The sequence below is a fragment of the Onychostruthus taczanowskii genome, unplaced genomic scaffold, assembly GCF_017590055.1.
Source record: "Onychostruthus taczanowskii isolate IOZ18803 unplaced genomic scaffold, ASM1759005v1 scaffold3, whole genome shotgun sequence".
In the NCBI taxonomy this organism is placed as follows: domain Eukaryota; kingdom Metazoa; phylum Chordata; class Aves; order Passeriformes; family Passeridae; genus Onychostruthus; species Onychostruthus taczanowskii.
In genome coordinates this window covers 11,986,729-12,011,437 of record NW_024500349.1, presented here as the reverse complement: position 1 = coordinate 12,011,437, position 24,709 = coordinate 11,986,729, and the positions used below count along the sequence as shown (strand labels likewise).

The window sequence follows — 24,709 nt, the reverse complement described above, 5'->3', positions numbered from 1 at the left end:
ACATAGCCTGTTTTCTTCTCTCCCTTTATGCTGATTTTGACAGGCTGGTGCAATTGCATGTAGAAATTGTATTTCTTCTCTCCAGCATTAGTTTGGACACCATTTGAAAATGTGTTTTTGTACAACAGTGTAATATACAAAGGTATTTGAATCATGCAGAAACTGGAGGATTTGTAACCGGTTCTTAACCTGTATTGACTGAAACAAAACTTATTTGATGAAAAATAGCCCAGAAACCTGCCCTAGGTGAAGCTGATAAGCACTTGGGGAACACAGAAGGGCTTATCTGTAATTCTGTTAAGTGATTTAACTTTAAGAATTGTATTTCTAATTCAAATACATATGTTAAAAGGCTTTTTTGAGTTTTCAACAATTGAAATTGTTAAAACCCTATAAGAAGAGATTTTTTTTCTTGTTATTTGGATTGGCTTTATTGCAGAAAGATAGATACAGTTCCAACCTGATGTCATACTGCGGAACATTAAAACCTTTTTCCCAAGCTCTGTGTGTAACCTCTATGCTGCTAAATCCTTGTGCATGAATAGTCTCACTGACGTCAGCAAAAGCAGGGCTGCACAGTCTAATTCTTAAAATAAGTCATGTTCATATAAATTCTTGCTGCTGTCGTTTTTATCTCAGATTTTGTATGGTAGAGCATATGGCCTGAATATGAGACTGGCTGAATATTAAAATTCTCTAGCTTAGTGAGTAATTCATGTTTCTAAGTCGTACGAGTAGCAGATAGTACCGATTTAAAGAGCTCCAATCAGTCAAGACTTATGTGCTTAACATGAAAGAAATACAAATAGAAGGTCATCAATATACACATGATTAACAATGACACTTAAAAGCAGTTTTAACCATGACTCATAATCATGGATTTGCATGTCTGTGTGTCTGTCTGTATGAAGGATGGGCTGAAAGAAGGGGAAAAAAGATCTCAGCACTGTTCTGTGTTCCTTACTTGTGTTAATGCCTTTGGGATTCTTTACAGAGTAACACAGATATTGCAGATTTAGGAAAACAAAACAGGCTATTTTTAGGATTCAATTCATATGAAACCATGTTCACTTACCTTATAGCAACTCCCTGATTTTCTTCTCATAATTGCGTTGGCTAAATGCAGATGGGCAGGAGACTGCAAAATTGAACAGAGCAGGACTTGCATCCCTAAGGATTAAAAGCATCAGGAGACAAAATGCATGTTGAGGAGGAGCAAGCTCCCGGGTGTAAAATGTGCTGGTCATACTGGGTGAAAGTCACATCACATTCAGAATGCCACACCATAGCAAAGTGTTTGCTAATGTGCTCTCATCCTCTCATGTTGCCCCAGGTATCTAAGACAATTCCTGCATGGCAAATGAAGGGAGAGTCATTTATAATGTGACAGACTCATGCTAAGGCTGGCAGGGAATATCGTTAACCTCACAAGTCTTGATGTGACTGAAGAGGCTCAAGATCTGTATGGGAGACAAGTCTGAAAATTAACAGCCTCATTAATCAAATCACAATGTTTTGACAACTTCATGGTGTGTATGCAATCTACCCTGTATACAATTTAGCTAAGGTTTTTATGCAACGAGAGGTTTTTTTGCAGTAACATCATGTGAAAAGACTCCACCTCACAGCAAAATTACTGGATTGTATGTGGATTATCAGAGTAAATAAGCATAATAAGATGAGATTCAAGTAGAAAATCCTGCCAGGATTATGAAGGAGGTAGCACCTCTCCTTTTTTCCTACTCTGTTTTACTGACAGCAGTATAATCATCATCATCACTTATTTAGATAGTCTGGGGAAAGCTGGCCAACTTCTCACACCTGAGCTCAGGTACTGGAAATATTCCTCTTCAAAGCAGAAGTCCTTTGAATCCACTTGCCCAATGTGTTTAGTCAAGAGTGAAACATGAGTGGATAACCTGCTGGGGCACCCTACCATGACGTGCCAGGGCACGTCCCTCAGATAACCAGTTCTCCAAAGCAGCAGGTCACTCAGGGTAACTCAAAGCAACTCTGCATCCCTCAGATGTCAAACACTCATTTTCTGCTGAAGTACAGACTGTGCCCCAAATCCTTTGTTTTTCAGGCACCTTGTAAGTGCCTGCCCTAAGGAGCTTAGGGATACACCGTTGCCTCTTCCGCACCTAGGGATTAATGCAGGGGGCTTATTAATACTTCTGAGTATTAATTGTCTAAATCCTTGCACATCTAGGCAAGGCTACATCAATGATTATTTCTGGGTTATAAAGAAATGTTGTTGCTTGTTATAATGGGCTTCATAGAAGAAGGTTTGATGTAGTGGCAAGAGTAACAAAACACTGTATTTCACTAGGAATGTTATGGAATTGCGAGTCACAAAAAATACATAGTATTTTACGTCTCTTTGTTTTTATTATTGTCCATCTTCAAGGGTAAAAATTTGAAAACACAGCTAAAAACAGTTAGAAGCACGAATGAAGAGCTGTTCACTAAATATATCTATTTACAAGAGATGTATTGAATCACAAAATTAATGAGAGTGTCACTAGTACTGTGGCCATCTCAGTTCATCTTGTGCCTTCAAACTCTTTCAGGGAAATATCAATATCTGATTTTCCAATCCAGAAAGCTGTGGCACAAGGAAGTTAGCTCACAGTTGGCTTCACTGAATAGCCATGGCACATGAAAAGAGCTTGCTTTCAGCCTTCCAGTCCAGTGTCTGTCCACTTTCTCCCACCAGCTCCTATGTCCCTAAATGACCTAACTAAGCCCCATTGTACTGAGGGTCATCTAGGCACAATTTGCATCTTAAAATACCAACTCGGTCTCTAATCTCACAGGTTTATGGCCCTGCTAACTACTGTGTGAACAGAACAGAGCTGTAACAAACCAGAAAGCATACAGCTGACTGAACAGGCAACCCTGGGCAGCCCAGTTCCTTTCCAATGCTCTTGCCTTCCCAGACAGGGGCTCTGATGAAAGCAGAATGACTCCTAGCTTCCAAGCTGCTGCAGGTTGGGTATTTGCATCTGCACTGCAGTCGAAGCTGTGACTGCAGCATCCACAGCGGTGCCAGATTCCTGCCCAGCTAGGGGCAAAGCTGTGGTGGCACAGGATTTATTGCTCCTGGTGGGAACATTCAGCACTGAGCAGAGTCTATGACATTATAAGTACCTCAGCCAGTTAAATAAAAACGGTTCAGACATGTGTTGTAATCACATCTCCAAATGCAAGGATTGCAGTTTTTTGGTAGAGTTTATCACTGCTCTGAGCAGCACCATTAACAAGCAGTACTGTGATTTTCCCAGAGCACAGGGCTGTGTAGAAACCTTAGGTCCTTTCCAGCTGACATATCCTTTTGTTGCTGGCATGAGACATGTTTCCATGATCCTTATCCCTGTGGGGAAAAAAGAGGTAATCCTTCATCAGTTTGTCTATTATCCATCTGCTAGTTCTGATTTTTGTTAATTCCCATGTGGAATTTTTACAGGAGGAAGGGACTAAGGTTTGAAATTTTTCTCAAAGTTGGCTGGAGTGGTTCCTATAGTAGCCACGCAGCAATCTTGTGAGGACAGAGGACACTTTGTGGTGTTTGAGGAGTAATGTGCAGTAATTGAGGAAAAGCTGAAAAACGGGATGTTGTATGCCAAATATGTGAAAATTCAATTCAGTGGAGCTGTTTCAGGAATCTGTTCATCACAATGTGTTGGTGCTGTGAGTCAGGCAGGATTGTGCCTCTGCAATGGTCTGTAAGTCTCCTAACATCCCTTTGTTCAGAGAGAAAGAGGGACTGGCTTTACAGTGCCTGCAGACCAAATCTGGGTTAAAGCTAATGAGGAATGCATACAATTAATTTGTTGGTGGGGTTTTCTGCATGTTTCAGGGAAGAGGGGGGTTATTACCATTTTCTCCATAATAAAAACCAGGATCCTGTGTCTTGGAAATGTTTACAGTGTAACAAAATGAGGTTATGTTACACTGTAAAATTTTAAAGGGGAACTAGCAGGGACACCTAGGCTCAGCAGCATGAAACCCATGAGCTGTTCGGAGAGGAAGGGTTTGTATTTAAAAAATTATGAAAATAATGTTTCAGTCTGAGATTTTTTAAAAAAGTGGTTTTGACGCAAAGGTTGAGACTTTTCAAGCTAAAGATCCTCCCCTGCCAGGTACCAACAGCTTTATTCCGAGTACGGGCTGAACAGTAAGCATTTACCACCTGGCTCAAAGCTGGGTGGCTGTTGGATTTTTGGGTCCTGTGAGAGCAAACCCACAGGCTCCTGTTTCATTGCTACACTGCAAGGTGACAGTGTCTGGCAGGGCTGCTGGCCAGGGAGCAGCTCCAGAGGGGCACCCTGGGCTCTGCACCACCTCAGACTCAGCACGGGGAGTGTTTGCAGCAGGAGGATGGAGGCTGTGCTGCCAAAAGGAGTCCCCCAGTCCCTCTGTGCAAGTCAGACATCTCTGTCAGCCTGCTCAGAACGCCCAGAGTGAGGAAAGGGATGGCGCATTATCTCATTTCCTTCCCAGACTTCCTACTACTGTTTTGGGCAATTTATACCTTTAAGAATGCATAAGGCAAACAAACCTCGTTCTCCCCAGTGTGTGAAAGCCTGTCTTTTGCATTATTAAACCATAAAGGAAAGCCTGGCGTTATCTCTGCACGTACGAGAGGATCCGGCCCAAACACATTTCACGGCTTGTCTGTCTGAGTTAGTGTGCTTCTTGCCAGGAGTGAAGGAGAGGAAAGAATCAATGCTTAATACCACAGAGTCTTACACAGGTTGCTCTTGGATGTGCTTATCACCACTAAGTAGACAAACAAAAGTAAAAGCATTTATAGATACCTACTGAAAGTGTAAACTAAACAAAAGCCATCAAATCAGGATTTTATCCATTTAATTGCAGAGTGTTTTCATCAGCTGTATAATGGTTTATTGCCTTTCAAGGCTTATTTATTGTAATTAATTAAAGAAGACTTAGAACACCACTCCCTTATGGATTACAAAAGGAAAGAAAATGCAATGCCATTTTTGTTTGCAAAAATGCATTATTTGCAGATCCCCTTGGTCTGTCAGGTAATTTATTATTATAGCCCCATGTCAAACTGTCCATTTCTCTAAGTAGAAAGCAAGGGCAGAAACCTGACCCATGAAATGCAGAAAACATAACATCATAATCCATACTTTCTTGGACCCAGTAACAGCTCTTTCCTGAAGAGTGTCTTTTTCTTGATTACAGCTGTCGAAGCAGCCTGTACAAGGATGGGAGAGTGGTTCTAGGAGAACATTACTTCTGACCTCAAAAGCAGCAATTTCTTTGTGAGTGTACTACTCCTGACCTAGGTTTTACACTGCCCTGATTTCAAAGGCAGGGGTCATCTCACATCCATGCCTCTCCAAAATAGATCTAGCATCCACTGAGTATGAGCCCAAATGCTCAGCAGATTTAAGACAGCGTATAACTCAAGAAGTTGCACTGATGAGGGAGGAAAAGGAAGTGGAAAGAAGACAAACTCAGTCCCATTTAATGAATACTTTCTTGACATTTGTGCAGCTCCTGCTGGGGATTTGAGCTGGCATGCATGGATTCAGTATGGTCCCAATTACTGAAGCCCATGAGCTGTGTATGTGTTTGTGTTGTGTGTATGTCCATTACCCTGCTTGCTTTCCAAAGTATTAAGTATCAGAAGAAAACAACGCAAGACAAATTTTTTAGCAAACACTTGTGAATTCTAGGTTTTCCACTTAGTTTTCCATTTTAAATTAGTCTAAGACAATGCACCTCAGATGCAATGCCACTAAACCCTGTAAATCTGTACCAGAGATGATGCTGATCTGCTGTGCACAAATTTCCTTCCTGTAAGTCATTATCACATGCCTCTCTTTCTAAGACATTTTTATGGAAGGTGGATCACTGGGGTGGTTTTTTTTTTTTTTTGTATAGCTGGTTTTCCCCACATTCCAGCTATAACAATGCAGTTTCACTGGGCACTGGGTCATATGGCTGACCTCAGCTAACAAGCTGTTCCTGTTTTTAGGCTACTGGGAATGTTTATTGGCCACTGTTTTCCTCTTTTCTAAAGACATAGTTATTTCTTAAGACCCATATAAATCATAATGTCACAAAACACATAAAAACTGTGACATCCTCTGTGATATAGGATAAAAATGAACTAAATTCAGGTTTAGCAGCTTTAAACATCTATGGTATATTTTATCATAAGATAAATACATTTATTTAAGTTATATACACTTTTCAGTTCCAGGAAACACGCAATAAAATGGCAATAAAGTTGCTCAATGGGACAAATTTTTATATACTGGTGTTTCAAATTGGTGCAGTTTAACTGTGAGCTCTATTACAAAAACCAAAGCACTGTATCTCTGAAACACTTTAAATAGTGATCTGTTTGCAATAAACATTAAGTAATCATGTACTTTATAAATTATAATTCTGAGGGTAATATTGAATTTCCTAATGCAGATTTCAAGAGCAGAATCTCAGGGAGAGGTTGAGCTCATGTTGGATTTACACACTGATGTGTGCAAAATCAGACTACACCTGTGAGGACATGCATAAGTCATGCATTATCAACAGGGGTTTTATTTGTAATGTCTCTACTGAAATTAGACAACAAATTAATAGAAAAGCATTGACAGCAATTACTATAGTTTAAATCTACACAGACACTCTGTTTCCCTGTTCTCATCTGCTTTAATGGTTTTGAAATGAATGTCTTTCAGGCTGTTTCCCAGGCCGTTCTCTGGCTGAGAATGAACTTTAGGAAAAAAAACATCTGAAATCATTCAGGTCTTTTCTTGTATAAAGAATATAAAAATATACACACAGAAACACACACACATTCGTGCATACACATCCCAATTGCAAAACAGAAGACAAGCCACGGGACTTTTTCAGGCAGCTCTTTAACCACACTTAGTCAGATCAGAAGTCTGGAATTTGAGAGCACCATCCTTGAGTAAATGTTCCTTGCACTGCTCTTAGGAAATATCATTCAGATTTCACAAAGCCAGGGCTCCTTTAAAGTTGCCAACCCTAAGTATTACTCATGTGCTTAAGGGTTGTTTGTTAAAGTGGCAATGTACACAACCAAATGATTTTGTGCTGAGATTACGGCTCGCCAGGAAACATGCAGATGTTGTAAGTGGGTTGATCTCTGAACTACAAATGTTTCTTATTCAGCTTTGTGCGCCTCCTGTGCCAGAGAGCACTCCTAGATCTTATGGCCAGGCACTTTGCCTTCCCAAGTTTGTATTATAAGAAAGAAGTAAGGAGATGGTTTTCATCTAGATGTTACAATAGTCTGCCAAAGGTCTTCTCAGCATTACGAGAATACTTACCTAATAATGCCATGTATCTCACACACTTAAGGACTCTGTTTTCAATACAGAGAATATTTGAAAGTTTGGATCTCCTTTATGTAGTTCAAACTCTTTTTTCCTTGGTGATAGCTCAAAAGAGTCTGACCCCCCTTTCCCCAATAAAAATCCATGAGAAAAACTCTAATACATGCACATGATGAAACACTGACAAGCCAAAAAGTTTCAAAAGCAAAGCTGGACATTTTCCAATAACTCCACTTGTTTGTACATATGCCTAATTGTGTGGCTATATACAGGTTTGTGAAACAGTCTCAGCAAAAATCAATGCAATCATTTACATATGTCACACTTTCAGGCAAGGAAGACCCACAGTAGTCATTTATATCACTACACACTAAGTATGTGAAGACACTAATCCCACAGTGGATTTTCTACTTGCCCCAAGGTCTGCCCATAGGGCATGTGATGCAGAAATCACAACAAAGGGAACAACACTGAGAAATATTGAACTCCAAGTGCCTAAAACTGCATCTTTAATATTCCCTTATATAGTTCCTAACTGGAAATAAATGAAAATGCCCATCATTTTACTGTATTTACAGAGCTTCAGGACATGGTTGCTATGGAAGAGAATTGCTATAACTTCTGATGTAAAGCTGATATGTATGTCTGTAATTTCCTTTCTCCTTTAGCCTCTTTTAGTTTCATTAATTACAAGTATTGGTCAGAGAGGTTGTAGACAACCCACAAGGGAAAAATATCTGAGTTTCCTAAGTGTGGAACTTATTTTATGTTCTGAACGTTCACAGTTTCTGTGAAAAACTAACATCTACCTTATACTTTTAAATTTGAGTTCCTAAGGTTGTGATTAATATACTACATAAATCCCCAAAGGATAATTACAAATTAATCAGCGGTTCAAACTCCCAAATGGAGTGCTATAAGGTTGCCATAACTTTAAAGCATTTCTTTTCTCCTTTCATGGAAAGAAAAAGGAATCACAACCGATTCTGATCTCCATTTGGTACAGCTCTTTCTCTGTTCTTTCGGCATTCGAGGAGGCAAACCCAAGGCTTCTCTAACTTAACAATTAGGCAGGCTTTTTAGTGAATTCAGCAGTACATGCACAGAGCACTAATCCAACCACAAATCATTAAACTTGTTAGACACATGAAAACAATGTTTGATGGATATAGAGGTGTACAGTGAGTGTGAGTGTGTATATATGCATGAGTCTCTGTATGCAAGTTATTTAGTCTAGTTCTCCTACAGAAATGTATTTGTGATTCTGTGTGAGACTTTGCAGTCCCTTCTTCCAGTCATTCTATAGCTTAGGAAAACTTCCAAGTTTCAAGCCTCTGTTAAGAAGCTTTATTTGAAACCCACAGAAGCCACTAGGAATCTTTCCATTATTTCGGGAGAAGCTAGACTGGGCTCTTGTGTTTCAAACACAGTATATGGCTATCTCGGCTTTGTTCCTTGCTGTTTGCAAAATTTCTGTAAGACTGCTGGCACTCAGTCTCTCTCTCCTGTCTCCACATATGTAAAATGAGAATGACAACTTTACCTCAGAGGAATGTCGCAAAGCTTCACTTATAAACAGATTGGCATACTTGGATGAAGTTGCTGTACTAACAAGAAGTTTTCTGATTGATGGGCATCTCTTGGGAGGTCATAGAAACAAAAACAAAACCATATAGTCGAGTTTCTGGATTTTTTTTTTTCTTTAAAGAGCCTATTCTTATGCATCATGGCTGCTTGTGTCATCTTTCTTATCACCTACGATATCTTTTCCAAATCTAACTGTGTCAAGTTAGTGGCTAAATACTAAACTAAACTAAACTAAGCCTAGGCATAACCCTCACACCTGAAACATCCACATGAAAAGCTTGAGGTACAGTGCATAATAAGATAGTTTTTAAACTAGGTTAGTTTTCAAAAAATGTAACTATTTTTCCAGTCTCTAAAACCCTTAGCTGTCTCAACATAGATAAAGTAACTATTAAACAACCAGTAAAAATTAGACTGCATTTCATTTTGTGAAGAACACTGGAAAGTTGGCAAGAGGTAAGATTTTGCAGTGAAATAGGGAGGTGAACAAGTTGTAAATGACTCTAATATCTTCCAGATGGCATATTTTACTTGGGAACTGAGTTTAGAGTAATTAGAGGCATGTGAAATTCCTATAAATACTAAACTTCACCAGTTTGACACTAGAAAGCTCCTTCCTCTCTGAAGTCTTTAAACTGCTAAGTGTTTCTTTTTCCCCCACTTAAAGTGGAAGTCAAGCATTTGTAAATTTGTCTTATGTGACAGACAGAATACTATTCCATGAAAAGACAGCATTTCTTTATGCCAGAAAGTTATGAACTGAAGTTTCTCACTGAAGAGGTTTAAAATTGAATGTTTCTTCCCAGAAGAGGTTTTCATTTTTATATACTGGGATCATTATATTATAATTTATTACAGTATGTGGCGAGGAGTGAAATCAGTGGAATTTACTGTAACTTCAAGATCAAATCTTTTCATTGGTGAAATGTTTTTTGCAAATAGATGTGCTGAGGACCTTAGCAGATTAATTTTGCTTTTACTTCCCTTAGGACATTGTAATGCTCAAATGTCAAAACCCAGTCCATAACCTCTGGTTCATCTTCATGTTCTGCATGACAATGTTACACGCATTCCAAAAGTGAATCCTGGTGTTCTCATTTCTGTTGAAGAAATTTCCAGATTTTATTTGGTATTAATAGAATAGAACCAAGTAAATACAAGACAAAATATTCTGTCACCACTTGCACCCTCTTTAGCCATATATCAGTGTAAACTAACTTAGATCCATTGGTATAAAGGGCCTAATCTCATTTGAAGCAGATAAAGATCTGGCTATTGTTCTCAGTGGAGCTGTACAGATAAAAGTGCAGATACAATCTTGCTTATTTGGTTCAGATCTTCAGTTCTGCCAGTCCCAGGTACTCAAAAAACATGAGCCAAAATACAAGGAGTATGTGATAAGATGCAAGATACTCAGACTTTAAAATAGTAATGATTGTTTTTGTTACTTCTGGGTTTTGAAATGTTATTGGTTAAGATATAAGGCATTTCAGATTCCTTTGTTCAGCAAAGAATTAAAAGCTTAATTTTAAATGAAAGTGCAAATCCCAATACGTTTAATTATTCTAGAAACCAGTGTAATAACAAGACTGCTACTAACATTAGTTGGAATTTAACTGTTGCAGTGGGTAACTGTAGATCTTCGTTGATGTCTTTGTTACATCTTTTCTCTTTTTCTCTACAGCATTGTCTTGCACTAAAATAGACCCTCAGTAGTTCATTCTTAATGGAGACCCACCGCCAGTTAATGGCATTAGTAAATTACTGAACAGTGGCCAAATCCCAATGGCCTTATTCCCAGAAATCTCTTAGGCTGACAGGACCTTTGTATGAATAACTCCAGTGAATTTTGGCCCTGGGTGAGCACCATAAAAACACCGGCTCACAAAAGACCAATGGAAACAAAGGCCCCCCAAACTGACAGTAAATGACAAATCATTAATTGATTGCAAAGTGTGCATTTAAATATCCAGCACTTTAGAGAACTCTAGGATTTAGATTATATGTTGTCTCTCTCAGGGGGCTGCATCTGCACCATGAATCCAGTACAAAACTAGTTTAGAAGCTCCTGCTGTGGGCATTGACTCCCACCTTCCCTTCTCATGGAGTTTGCAGTGCCTGGCTCATCCTAATTCAACTGTGTGCATCTCCATCCTTGGAGAAATGATCTGTTGGGAGGAAGGAAGGAAAGAAGGAAGGAAGGAAGGAAGGAAGGAAGGAAGGAAGGAAGGAAGGTTGTCAAAGACATGCCCACACCAACAGGTGATTTGTAAAGATGGAGAAGGGCCTCTCCATTGAGAAGACTGCAGTGTGTGACAGGAGCAGACAGCCTGGTAGGAACACACCATGCAGAATCCCATAGCACTCAGCTCAGCACACTGGGAAGAGGCTTAAAAAGGGAAAAAAACCTGCAGTTCCCATGCCACCCAGTTATCAGGGAGCACTAGTGCCCTGCTTAGACTTGTTGAGGACACAGCAGTCATCCCGGATCCTTGGAGGGCTGCGTGCCACTTTCACCTCCATCAAGGTGTCTTGTGAGGCCCACATGTGAGGAATTTTATCCCCTTGGTGTAGACACCTGCACTGACAGTCCCAGCTAGAGGGAAGGCTGGTGAGTCTTCACAGGATGGGTCGGTCCCCTAGTGCCCACGAGATGGGTTACCTTACAGGAGGCCCTGGAGTCTGCTCAGGCTGCACAGAGGAGGCTCACATGAAGAGAAATGCAACAGATGCTGAGGTTACAGTCAGAAAATCAGCCCTTTCAGGGCCATGCCTATTTTTTTTTTTTAATAGCATGTAGTTCTTTTTCTTGTTGCTAATAAACTGGGATTAAGGTTGGTGTCCCTCGAGTGCCTGCAGCTTTTAAGCTTTTAGCTCTGGGATACAGATTGCCTTGTGCCACAAGCACTGCAGTAAATCCCACACCTCTAACCCTCAGTAACTAATGGGGCACAAAGCCACAGTACAGAACAACTTGAAGCTCTTTATTTAGATTTCTTCTTGCGATGCCTTCTGTTCAACTAAAGTGGAGACTTGTGAGGAATTAAAAAAAAAAAAAAAAAGAAAAGTCTTTATAAAATAAAGGCAAAAGAAAGATACATACTAAGAAGAAAATTCTCACAACCAAAGATAGTCTGACCAGGGCGGATAATTCATGTCAAGGAGAAATTTAGCAGCTTGGTTGGATGTGAAATCAGAGTGGTAAAATAAAGAAACACCTGGGACATTTTTTCATCCTATCAGGTGAATACCCAAAGTATTCATAACAACAATAGATCACAGTCGGCTGCAGAAAAATGTGGTATGCTTGGATATATAGTTTTATATATTTCACTGACTGTTTCATAAGATTAAATGGCAGATATTTAGATTTCAGCTGAGTTCTGCCTATTTCTTGAAAAGGAGTTTTTTAAGGAAAAAGGCAGAACATCTCACTGCCCTGGTTATAGGCAAATGTGTAGAAGCAGAGTGTAGCTTGGCAGAATGGCTGGCTGCAGGAGCAGGCAGAGCTTTCCAGCACTTGCACCTCACTTTGTGCAGTCCAACACACAATGCTGCATTTCAGGGGTCTCTGGCGTGTTCAGAACTGAACCCCTATATAAGCACTGTTACCACTTACTAGAAACTGGTACTAAAAAATTCACCAAAATTTAAATTCTGCAGCTCTTTATGTTTTTCACTGCCCAGGGCTCATTTTATAGGTATTGTTTGTCCTTTTCCTTAAAACTACAACTTGCACTTTCCAAAAAGAACAAGTTCTTTGCAATTCCTTAAAGACTTTGTAGAGGAATTCTAGATTCCCTTATCTTTCCACTGGGAATCTCTCTCACACATGGTTTTACTAAACCATAAAATTAGGGCTAACTAGTATGGCCTGTCCAGGCAGTAGCTGGGAGGAGCAGGATGTGTGTGTGAGCTCTTGCAGGGCTGTTCATCAGTCTCCCACCCAAAAGCCTTGCACACTACAGAGGGTGCAAACAGAAGTGGGATATCTGGAAGGACCCAGACAAGCAAAAAGGGAATGCTTTTTGCATCGTGGCAAAGCGGCTCCATGAACATATTCACTGACCGTCCTCTCTTCTGGGCAGGCAGCTCCTATTTTCACATCTGAACTCATGCTCTAGTCTTTCACCCGAAACTACACTCAATGGCTAGCACCATGTTTATATTTACATCTTGCTGCCATAAGCCCTAAAGGACTATAAAATTACAAGAAATATTTGCCACACCATTGACAGCAGTAACTGAGTGAAGAATTGCCAAATGGGAAATCCAAATTTGCAAACTCAGTATTCTGGGCCGGGTGCCAAGTCTGTCTGGGTGCTGCGGAGGTGACACATTCAGTCTTCTCACAGGGATGCCAACGTGCCAACTGTATCCCTGGCACGGCATCTTCTGACAAACTTATGGAAAAGAACTGCTACCAAGTCCAGAGGGACATGCAAGCTGCTTTCTGAGCTTCCTTGGCAGCAACTCCATTTCCAAGTTGTGACTGTACTTTCTCCTATTTACAAGACCAGTTTTTTGTGATATGCTGTGGTCTCTGGTAGGATTTTGAAAAGTGCAAAAATGACAGCAGGATGCTGGTTTCCAAGTATAAACTAGTAAAATCCAGAGTAATTTTATTTCTCTAAGAAAAAATAATATAGATACTCATTTACTGCAGATATCATGTGTTGTCACCAGTGTGGGAGAATCCAAATCCAGTTGTTAGCTGTCAAATGTAAAACATGATCATTAGAATATGAAGGTTGTGGGGCTGATCTCTAAAGCTTCCTCTTTCCAAACTGTTCTTCTTACTCATTGTCTCACAGCTAAACTTCTTCTCTGTCTGTCAGTAATTTTGAAAATGAAAGAAAAAAAATTGAAAAATCCTCCAATCTTCCATGGGGCTGCATGACCTCTAACTTGCAGAAATCCATTAAAAGAAAGCCTTTTAGTAACCAAATTGTGTCATTTACAACTGCACAGCAGCCAGGAAGAGCACCATAAATTACGATTCTGTCACTACAGCAGACAATGGAAAGTGTGGGCAGGCTACTGCTATAAAGGAGGAAAACTAGGAGAGTGATAGAATTTAATTTAAATGGGGTTTTTTTTGGCTAATTTACTTCATGTAATAGCAAAATTGGTATTTACAGGTTAGTTATTTTTTGGCTGTATATGGAAGATTTAGCAAGATTATATAACATTGTTTATTTTTAAGGTGTTCCAGAATAAAACCACCAAATCCAAGCCTTTTTAATTTTTTATCTCTTTTATATATGAAGGAAAAAAGAATGTAAAATTTGCCTAGCATATTTAGTTATTTCTTTTTCATACCATTTGAAAATTTGTCTACTGTTGAAGCATGGGCAAAGAATGGTGCCTGGGAAAGTGGTGAAATAATGTCACTGTGGGGTAAATGGAGCAGACTGTCACTGAGATGCTGTGGGTTTATGTGGTTACTCTTTCTTTTTAACAAGCAGCTGATTATTTGGAGAAAGGTTGTCTTGTTAAAAATTCTCAGCATACTTTTTTTCCCTAAAATATAAAAACCAGTAGCATGTATCTCTGAGTACTTCCAATAGGTATTGCAGGGAACCTAGAGCTGGAACTTTTAAGGATATTTTTGAAAAGGAAAAATAAAAAACAAACCAGAAAAAAACGCCAACAATTCTGAAGTCTCTTTACAACTCTTCTCCTGATTTTTGAATCCTGTTATATACATATCATAAAGACATTATAGAAAGAACAGAAGGCTAATTTTAGAAACTACAGGCTACTTAAGTATCTGTAAAATTATCTCAGAAATGCATATTTCCCCTTTATATTTCCACCAGTCTGCACTGGGACAGTGAAGCTAGTGAGCTGAGCAATTGCTACTAGAAAAACCAAATACATAAGAAGAAATGCAGTTAACACAATATTTCACATATGTTAATGCTTACAGTTCCATCAGTGTCAGCTTTATTTTCTATTTGATATACACCAAAGCTGGCACACAATTTTAACTGATGAGGTAATGTCATTTTTAATTTAAGGAGCCTTAAGCTGTCCACTTTAACTAGTGATATCATCTTTGCAGCTGTCTCACAGGACTTCATGTAAACATAAGTAATGTGCCCTGGATGGTTTGGAGCAGAGTTGTTAAAAATGACATTGGTCATCATGAAGACATTTTTTTCCTTTGATCTCTTTAAAAATGCCAGACACACTTTATTGTCCTGTCATTTTTAGCTCTTCCTTGTATATTAATATGCTTGGAACATTTCAGTAATCATAACAGTAGAATATAAAGGTCTAAACAAATTAATGGCAACATTTTAATGTCAGTCGTAGTAAGATAATGAAAAGTAAATGAGATTGTCTGGCTAACAGCAACCTGTTAAATGAAAGGGCAGCGTGGCTGAGACACAGACCATGACAGACCCACACAGTGGCAGGGAAAAGCCTTTTGCTGCTGTCTGAAAGAGTCACAGGACACAACCCAAGCTCCAAATGCCACCACCTTCTAGGAGAAGATAAAACTGGTTCTACAGATTTGCTCTGATCCTCTTTCCTGTCTGAGGTCAAGTGAACTCATCTGCTAATAAAACTTAAGAACAGACCTGTCTCTGCACCTGCAGCTTCTCCCTCCCTTCATTCTCCATTGCATTCCCTGGGCTGGTTTAGCACCACCAGCCTGCTGGGCTTGCTCTCCTCAGCCCTTGAACACCAAATCTGTCAGACCAGACACCACACGCTGGCATCTCTGGTGACAGGGCTGAGGAGCCCTAAAGTGTTGCTCACAGGCAAACTTTTACTACCAATCATTATTTGGTTATTACATGCTTTTCCTTATACAGTCTTAGGTTTGATGCACATAATCACAGAGGTTTTTAGCCCAGTCTGTCTAGTAATCACATGCTGTACAATATATGAATGTGGGAACATTCACTTCTTGATTCAAATACCTAAGCAAAGGTGATTTGCATTGAAACAAATTTTTTCTGAGAAAAACCAACTGCTGTGACTGACTTGTGGATTTTGTGATATGCTCTAAACTAATTGTCCAGATAATAAGGAAAAGAACAGATTTTTTTTACCACTGATCTGCAGCATCATGGAGTTTTGAACAAAATCTAATGTTCAGGGATTTATTTATTATTCTGTGGACATATGTTTGGAGGACAGCATATGGAAATCAAAGTATTGTTCATAAAGAGCTACAGCCAAGAAGACATTTTTGAATTCATAACAGAACTTCACAGTTTGAAAAGAATGCTATGCATTATGTATTGATAACAACACTACACAGACAAAGGAACACAATTTAATAATACAGAATTGAGCTCTCATTGAAATGTTGATTACACTGTCATAATATAGGCCCTGGAGTTTTTTTTTTTTTTTTTTTTTTTTTTTTGTTAATTGGTTACTTTAGCTGACATTGTCTGCAAGCATAATGGACACCATTCTTCCTAATAGTTCCATGTTGCCAGATGATGTCTACAGACATAATGTAGTCCATTTTAATTATTTCATTTTGCTTACATCTTTCATCATAATGCATTTTCCAAGCAAGCTAGCATTTTTCTTGATTATCTATGTTGTGTTATGGTTTCTAAATTAATTAGGTCTCCTTCTTTCCTGGAAGTTAAAAGTTTCTTCCTTCCATTTATCTACCAGGTATGATTATGTTGAAGTGATTGATGGAGATAATGCTGAAGGACGCTTATGGGGAAAGTACTGTGGAAAAATTGCTCCCCCTCCTTTAGTGTCTTCAGGACCATATCTTTTTATTAAATTTGTTTCTGACTATGAGACACATGGAGCAGGATTTTCTATCCGTTATGAAGTTTTCAAAAGAGGTAAGAAACTATTCATTTTTACATTGTTCATTGTGATTTTTACTTGCATTAGAAAGTTCACCTTAATTCTTTGGAATGGGGAAAATGCATGAAAATGCTTGAAAGAGAAAATCTTATTACCCTAGTCATTCCAAGGTGGGGTGTGTGTTCAGTGGGTGTAAATCATCATGAACCCAGTGGGTCAGCTGCGTCTGAGGGTTGACTCCTTTGCATGAAATATGGTAGTTTTTGTCAGCTGTTTGTTTCAACCATCTTAAAACCATTAGCTTTATAGCTTTCCTTTTTTTTAATAATAATTACTGTATGATTTACAATGTTACTGCCTCAACAGCACTGCAGCCTTGTGAGTCCCTGGGTTATTTTGGTTAGTGTTTTGCTCTGTGTTCCCAAGAGACGGCTGCGGGCTCGGAAAGGACCCGAGTGCACGTGGGCAGCAGATGATGTTGCTGCTGCTTTCACAAATCATGTTTGGGAGGTAAAGGAGAGAAGCAGCTCACACTGATCATGGGCATGACCTGCTGGATGCTCGTGCCAGCAGTTAGTGCCAGTGAGCACAATTAGCTTTATGGGGCACAGAAAACAGAGAGTGCAGGATTAACCAGACAGAGAGACACTCCCTCTTTTATAACACTCTTCCCAAGTCAATCGCTAGAAGGGCTATAAGGTCACTCTTTTTGGCATACATCTTCCCTATAGCTGCATAGAGAGTAATAATTCATGTATTCCGTTTCTGGGGAATACTGGACCAAAACTCATCATATGTGAAAAGACAATAACATTCATTTTATAGGGAAAAATATTGGCTTCAACATCACTGTTTAGGGTCATATTCACAAAAGCAGCTCAAAACTTCTAATTTCCACCACTCCCAATCAGTGTCCCATTTTCAGAACCAATCCAAGTCCCTTTAATGCACCTAAACCAGAGCCAGATTTTCAGCTGTGCTCAGCACACGCTCTTGGTGGCAGCTGTACTGTTAATGAGGAGAAGCACAGTAGTGAAGTCTCTTTTCTATTGCTATTGCTGCTCTGCACAGTGCTAATTGGGGCCACAGACCTCTTGTTCACCATCTTCCCTGTCTGTAAATCCACTCTTGACTCCCAGAAATTCTTTTGTTGACCTTCAGGGTCACATTTTTTGAAAGAATTCAGCATCCAAATGACACCAAGCTTTCCTGAAAAAATATCTCTATTTATTTTGATATCCTTTGGAGCCTAAACTCTTGAAAATGTGTTCTGACGTTTCTCAGTGCTTATATATGCAGTACCATCTTTCATAAAGAACAAGGCTGAAACACAAGAAGAAGTGAAAGAATGATCTGTGAAACAATCTATTTTAGTAACTGAACCCTTTCAAAAAAAAGGTTTTATTTATTTCCTGACAGTGTAGTGACAGCTCAGAACTCTGACAGAAACATTGTGTTTATTTCCTTGTGTGGTCATTTACATGCCTCAAAGATACACATTTACCATGTTAAGATGGCATTATGAATGCGATTTTACACACATGGACGTCAGGAAACGCAAAATTATGGCTCCCAGAGCAACTTTAACTCCAGTTCATTCCACATAAACTGTATATTAAGGCAGGACGGTTATCACCATGCAGTGTTAGAAAATGCCATGTGTACACAAAGGATAAAAATTATCATTGCTGTGGGAGCACAGCCCTATTTAACGTCTGAAAAAATGCATATATGCTGTACCAGTTTTGCATTTTAATATCTGTGCCAAATAAAGCAGTTCACCCTTTTGCACAGGTGAAACTCAGCTGCTCACACCAGACAAGTATGTCTGGTTTAGCATATTCACAACTTAGCTCTTCATTTCCAGGTATGGGAAGAATGATCCCAAGCCCAAGGTCCTGTAGTGCTGAGCCGAAGGCTGAGCTTCATTCCAGCACACAGTCTATTTTTGCCCATTAATCTTTGCTTCTCATTCAGCTCCATAGCCAGAGAGACACTGAAGAAGTTGTAAAACTAAAACAGGACTAAAAAATGAAACACATTTTTCCCAACACTTAGCCCACATGAAATGTTCATCATTTTGGCTTGGGCAAACATTCTATTTTAGGGAGCATGAGTGACGTATTCACTAGGAAAGAATCTACACAGTTCACATTCAACATTCCTGACTTTAGTCAACTAAATTTACAGTGTAAACTGAAAGAAAAGAAAGTGTCAACCAAGAAGGCAAATGATTTTTTTTGGCTCAGTGACACCCACAGATACCAGATTAAATTATCCCCAATGTCATCTCTTTTTCTTTGTTCTCTCTGTAGTTCCTTCAGTTCATATCTCTTCCTTTGTTTCATACACATATACACATGTAGTTTCTCCACCTCAGAAGTATCTACTTTTGGTATCTCCACTGGAACCTTTTCTGCCAGTTTTCCATGCACATTGCCCCATGGAGCTCCTCGTAGCCTCAGAATTGATATAATTCCTGCAGCTGCTTCACAGTGTCAATAAAGGGTCAAAATCTTTGGAGGGCATTTTAGTGAGACAGCTCCCCAGAAAACAGCTTCTGTTTCTTGCACCAGATTGATTCAAACATGTTTAAAATAAAGCAAGCTGGCATTGAGATACTGTGTGAGTGTAAGAGCCTGACGATTGCGCACACTCGGGGCCAGGATCTGGCTGTATTTAATAAAGCAATAATGATCCTGGCTTACATTTTATATTGCATCTTTTATTGGATTCCAAGAGGAGTACAGAGCACTTTATACTATGAATGGCATAGCAAAGCTATTTTATCCTGGAACAGCAGCTACTGGTGGGAGTGAAGAGCAACAACCACAATACAGCCTCCCCTACATGACAAGGAGACAAGGGAATGACAGGGAGAGAAGAGGAATATTCAACTAATGTGTAAGGGGGTGATTTAATTATAGGCAAAATGTAATTTCGCAAATTGGAATGGGTCAGGTTACATGAGCATCAATATCCACATCTTCCAAAACATGCCATGAAGTGTTCTGAATATTGATGTGATAGTTCAAGAATTTCCTCTCAGTGTCTGTTGGAGGGCAAAAATACCTGAACTGAGTAAATTCATTCAGACCTCTCTCTTGCGTGCTGAATTTAGCTGGGAGGTGGCCAGATCTGTGGGGGGTAATATGTTTGGCACATTCACAATGAAAACATTTTCTATAGTGAAATAAGAGTATTCATATATGCAACAAGCCAGACTGTTTTCCTTCAATGATCTGTGTTAGGCATTGGAAATCCTCTAAGATTCCTGACTACAGTCTCTAAGGATGCTGGGCATCCTCATCCAGACTGGGGCCTCACACACTTCATCCTCCTGCACAGACCTGCAGCCAAGCTGTGCTCTCCATGTCCTTCCTCTCCTCCATGTCTGAGGACCTTCATTTGGCCATCCTACCTGAACTCCCCAGGCCAGCTGATATCCACCAATGCCCCAAGTCCTGTAAATCACTCTATTAAATTTGGAGTGTCAAAAGGCAGACCTTGTGGGAAGATGTGTGGGCAGTGCCAGCAGCTGACTTCTGAGCACACCTGCAGGTGTGGGATCCACAGAGAGCATTCCTGAGGGACCTGAGTAAAGAAGAAATAAGACCCATCAACAAGAAAGGAATTCCAGTTTGTCCCCTTTATTCACAAAGGCAAATCTAGTGACCTGGCCTTTTATACCCTCACATCTTTACTGCCAGTTTCCTGCTCCACCAAGAGCACTGTTTGGAGCATCCCATTATGCCATGGTGGGAACATCAGGGAAAGCTGTTGTGTCAACACTGACATTAGGTGGCTTCTAGCAACAGTGCCTGTAATCACACAGTTTATCATGCCCACACTAACAGCAACATTTTACTGGTGCACCTGTGTCAACACCACTCAGAATGAGTCACTCACCCTCAGTACATGTACGAATTACCTTTCACATTTAGTTTGTCAAGGAGGCATAGGTCACATCTGGCAGAGTTACTGAGTCAGTGCTCCAGGAATCTGAAACCACTACTCCCTCTACTGAATTCACTCACCCGCTTTTGTAAAAAGTTCTATTTCACCAATAAAAGCCTGTCAGCTGTAAGATTTAAAGATTTGAGCTTGAAGGGGCTATAATTATTTCTCTAGGGCTCTGTCGAGATTTCTGCAGCTTACACTTTCATTGTTCCCACATGACTTTGTATTTGTCATAATTTTTTCTAGAGCTGGTACAAGTTTTCATATTGTTCCATACAAATTGAAAATTGAAGATCAGACAGTATATGTGGATTGGGCTTTAAATGACTGACTATCAATAATAGGAACAAGCTGGCTGAATGATTAATGCGGCGATTAAAATGAGGTGTTTCATTGAAAAGCCACCTTTGCTGCTGGAGAGACAATACAACCTAATTTGTTTTCCAGCTAACTGCTTTGCTTAGTAGCACAGTGTTAACCCAGTTGATTTTTCTCCTTCTCCTACAGGACCTGAATGTTCCAGAAACTTTACTTCATCAAGTGGAGTGATAAAGTCCCCTGGATTCCCTGAAAAATATCCCAATAGCCTTGAATGCACTTACATTATCTTTGCACCAAAGATGTCAGAGATTATACTGGAATTTGAAAGCTTTGAGCTAGAACCTGATTCAAATACTCCAGGGGGAGCATTCTGTCGCTATGACCGATTGGAGATCTGGGATGGATTCCCCGATGGTAAGAGAAAAATGGACTGTAGCATGCATAACCATTACTATGTCGTGGCCTGCAGAAGCCATAGTCCCATTTTTTAAACCGTCATGCTAGAGAGATCCTTGCTTGATTTATGTGAAGTGAGTTGAATTAAAAAGAAATGGAGAAAATGCTCTGTAAATTCATTCAGTAAAACATATCATAGTGTGAATGTTTTTTGGTTTTGTTTTTTTTTTAAATGAAATATGTTCAGTTTTAACAGTTGGCTTAGCAGAAACCTCTGTGTTCAGTGGTAACATGTGATGAACCTCCTACACCAAAATAAATTAAATGTGAAGTCTTATACTGAGTCCTCAGATTTTCACAGCTAACCCAAGAATATAGTCCAGACATTTCCAACAAATTGCAGAAACTGGACTTTAGGTACTGACCCTCTGACTTGCAAAGGAATTGTGTTACAGACCAGCTGCCACAGCAGAGAATTTCTCTGCCAGAGAAAATGTGGTGTCCATGCAGTTGAAATCCTAGTGACTAAACAATTACCCAGGTCAGTAAACAGTCACTGAGTTATTCATTCAGGTGACTTCAGTGACTGGGCACTGCAGGGTTCCTCCATTATAGTGATCTCTCTTTCAACAGTTTAAGCAAATCCAAAGGTTTTATCTTAATTTGTTAATTTATAATCTCTGATTAGATGGCCTCATGTGTCAGGGTGGGTGTGTTGGGTACCCTTCTGGAAAGTCTCTGCCATCTCAGTAATTTTCCACTTAGTTGCTGACCACACTTGACCTTGTGCACATTCACTAAGTGCATAGCTAGATATTAGCTAACCCTATAGAGCCAGAGAGCCCTCATTTCACCTTCTGCCCAACCCCATATCCCTGTTTTACATTGAGTCTGACAAATAAAATAGCTACATGATTTCTCTATGTTTTTCATGTACAATCTTAGGTCTGCAAGATTCAAATCTCCCCCAGGCAGGGCAGCCCCTTACCAGTTCTCCAAGGGCACAGAGCCAAAGGCTGCAGCTCCAGCCTAAAAGGGATTGTTCAAGCTGAATGCCCAACCTTTAGGGTGCCCAAATGCCTACATGAGCTGTGTGGAAAGAGCTGATTATTAGTGATGCCTTTTTTACTGTTTCTACGTTTGGCATAAGCTGATAAAGAGAAGCATCTTGAAGCTGTCCTTTTTCTTCTTAAATTTGTAGCAAAATTCAGTGACTGAAGATTTATGTTGTTTGTATTGGGCACTAATTACAACTATTTCAATTTTCCACTAGTGTGATAATTCATATTAATAGATTTTTTTTGTTTGTTTTATGAGCAGCAGTGGCAGTTTCTACAAACTGCTAATCCTACATTAATATTTTATTTAAATGAAAATATATAACTTAAGGAATATATTTTAAAAATGCATTAAAACTTGACTGTTTTCCTAAATAAATCCCCAATATAATTTTGCTTAAAGCTTCCATTCGTGCTGCAGGAAATATATGTCTTTTAACATATATTTGCACCTTTTTGTTCATATTTTATGCTTAATGGGTTTATCATGGCTCTTTTCAACCCATTTCAATAAAGAGTGAAGAAAGACCCATAACAGTAGCTAAAAGACTATTTAGTATTTGATGCCTCAATTAGAAAAACAATATTTTAATAGCATAATAATGATGTCTGGAACATTTAATAATAGGTTTATTTGTATATAGGCCAAATCTGTCCTGTAGAGCTTGCATTTAAACTGATATTTGAAAAGATGATCCAGTAAATCAATTTATGTGTAATATAACCAAAAAGAAATGCATTATTGTCAGTGTAGAGGGTTTCAAAGCAGTAATTTCCTGGTTCAAGAAACTGGCTGAGCCATACTGAAGACCAATTATCAACAGGCATTATCAGCCTTCTGCAAACTCTCTGCACTCAAAATCATCCTGACATCCCCTAAGGGTACTTGCATGTTTACTTGTAAATATTCAACAGAATTTGTAGGCTGGAAAAATGTTTTCTTTGATATAAACTGTTGTAGGTTGCAGCAGTTGTAGGAAAAATGTTTGCTGCATCATTTCATTGTAGGATGATCCTCAGCCAGCAGTCAGTCTCTCTTGTTCAACTTAACACTACAAAGAAAGAGGGAATGTGATTGCTTTTCTATAAATGCATCACAGAATGAATCCCTGGGAGGGACAACTATTTCAACTGAAGTGCAAAACAGGAAACCACTGGTACAACCTGGCCATGAACTGAAGATAGAGAATGTCTGGATACTGGAGAATATATACAGAGAGAGTATGGGGAAAAAAAAGTCTAATTTGCATCCACATGGAAATAGTAAATTTCTACACAGTGGTAAATTAGACAGTATGGTTCCCTTTGATGGAGAGAGACTCACCCAGGGTGAGTCTTTGAGCCATTTGTCCGTTTCCCTTTAGTCTGTGCAAAAGTGTTCTCCACTATTAACTGATATTAACAAACGTGGTTGTGTGCACTTCTAATTTGCTGGTGTACTCCCTTGCACAGTTTTAGCACACATCAATTTGCACTCTCCCATGAAATTCCTAAGCATGACTTGGAGAATAGTGAAAGCCAGGGAATATTCTCAACAGGCAAGTTGGACACGGCCAGCCAGTTCCAGAGGGAAGAACCCCACAGGGGCAAGTTGTGTCACTCTCTTAGTCTGGTCCCAGGAGCAGTCCCTGGTGACTGGCTGCAGGTCCAAAGGACATCCCCTGGCCCACTTTGTTTAGTGATATATCCACAGAAAAGAAGTTATTTTTCTTTGTTGTAATGCATTGCTGCTCATATGCCCAGTTGTGTTAAAGCTGCTATTGCATTGATATAAATGTGACAGAAGGGTTTTTTTTAATATGTGGAAAAAATGTTTATCCCTCAGTTCACATCCTCTGCTCCACAGCATCACAGCTGTGGTTTTCTGGGATGATGGGCAGTATTGTAATAGGAGAGAGAACAGTTTTTTGGAAAATAGTTGTGGTCTCAACTAGAGCAGAATTCGGTGGACAGCTCCCTGCACATGCATCTTTGGAAAATAGGCATGAGCATTTGGGCCAGGAAGAGCTAGTCCCTCTGTTTCCAGCAAGGAACAGCTTCCCACTCTGGCCTGTCTCAACATCTACTTTAGGACCCAGTTAAAAGACCTCTGGAGTGTCTTGTCTCGTTGACTGTAGTGAAAGCTATGAATCCCTAAGTCAGATATAAACTTCAGATGCAGAAGTTAGAGCAGATGAAAGGAAACATAAATGGAAAATATTTTCACTATAGAATTTAATAAGCTACAGTCCCTAGAGAACAGCA

At 39.5% G+C, this 24,709-nt stretch overlaps 1 protein-coding gene across 1 annotated transcript in view; it reads left to right on the top strand.

Annotated features, from left to right (window-relative positions):
* The window catches only part of NRP1 (neuropilin 1), a 112,921-nt gene that overhangs the window by 30,227 nt on the left and 57,985 nt on the right, over window positions 1-24,709 (top strand). Inside the window, 2 exon segments of the mRNA XM_041408384.1 lie at window positions 16,584-16,765; window positions 21,198-21,425. Coding sequence (XP_041264318.1) covers window positions 16,584-16,765; window positions 21,198-21,425 — 410 coding nt within the window.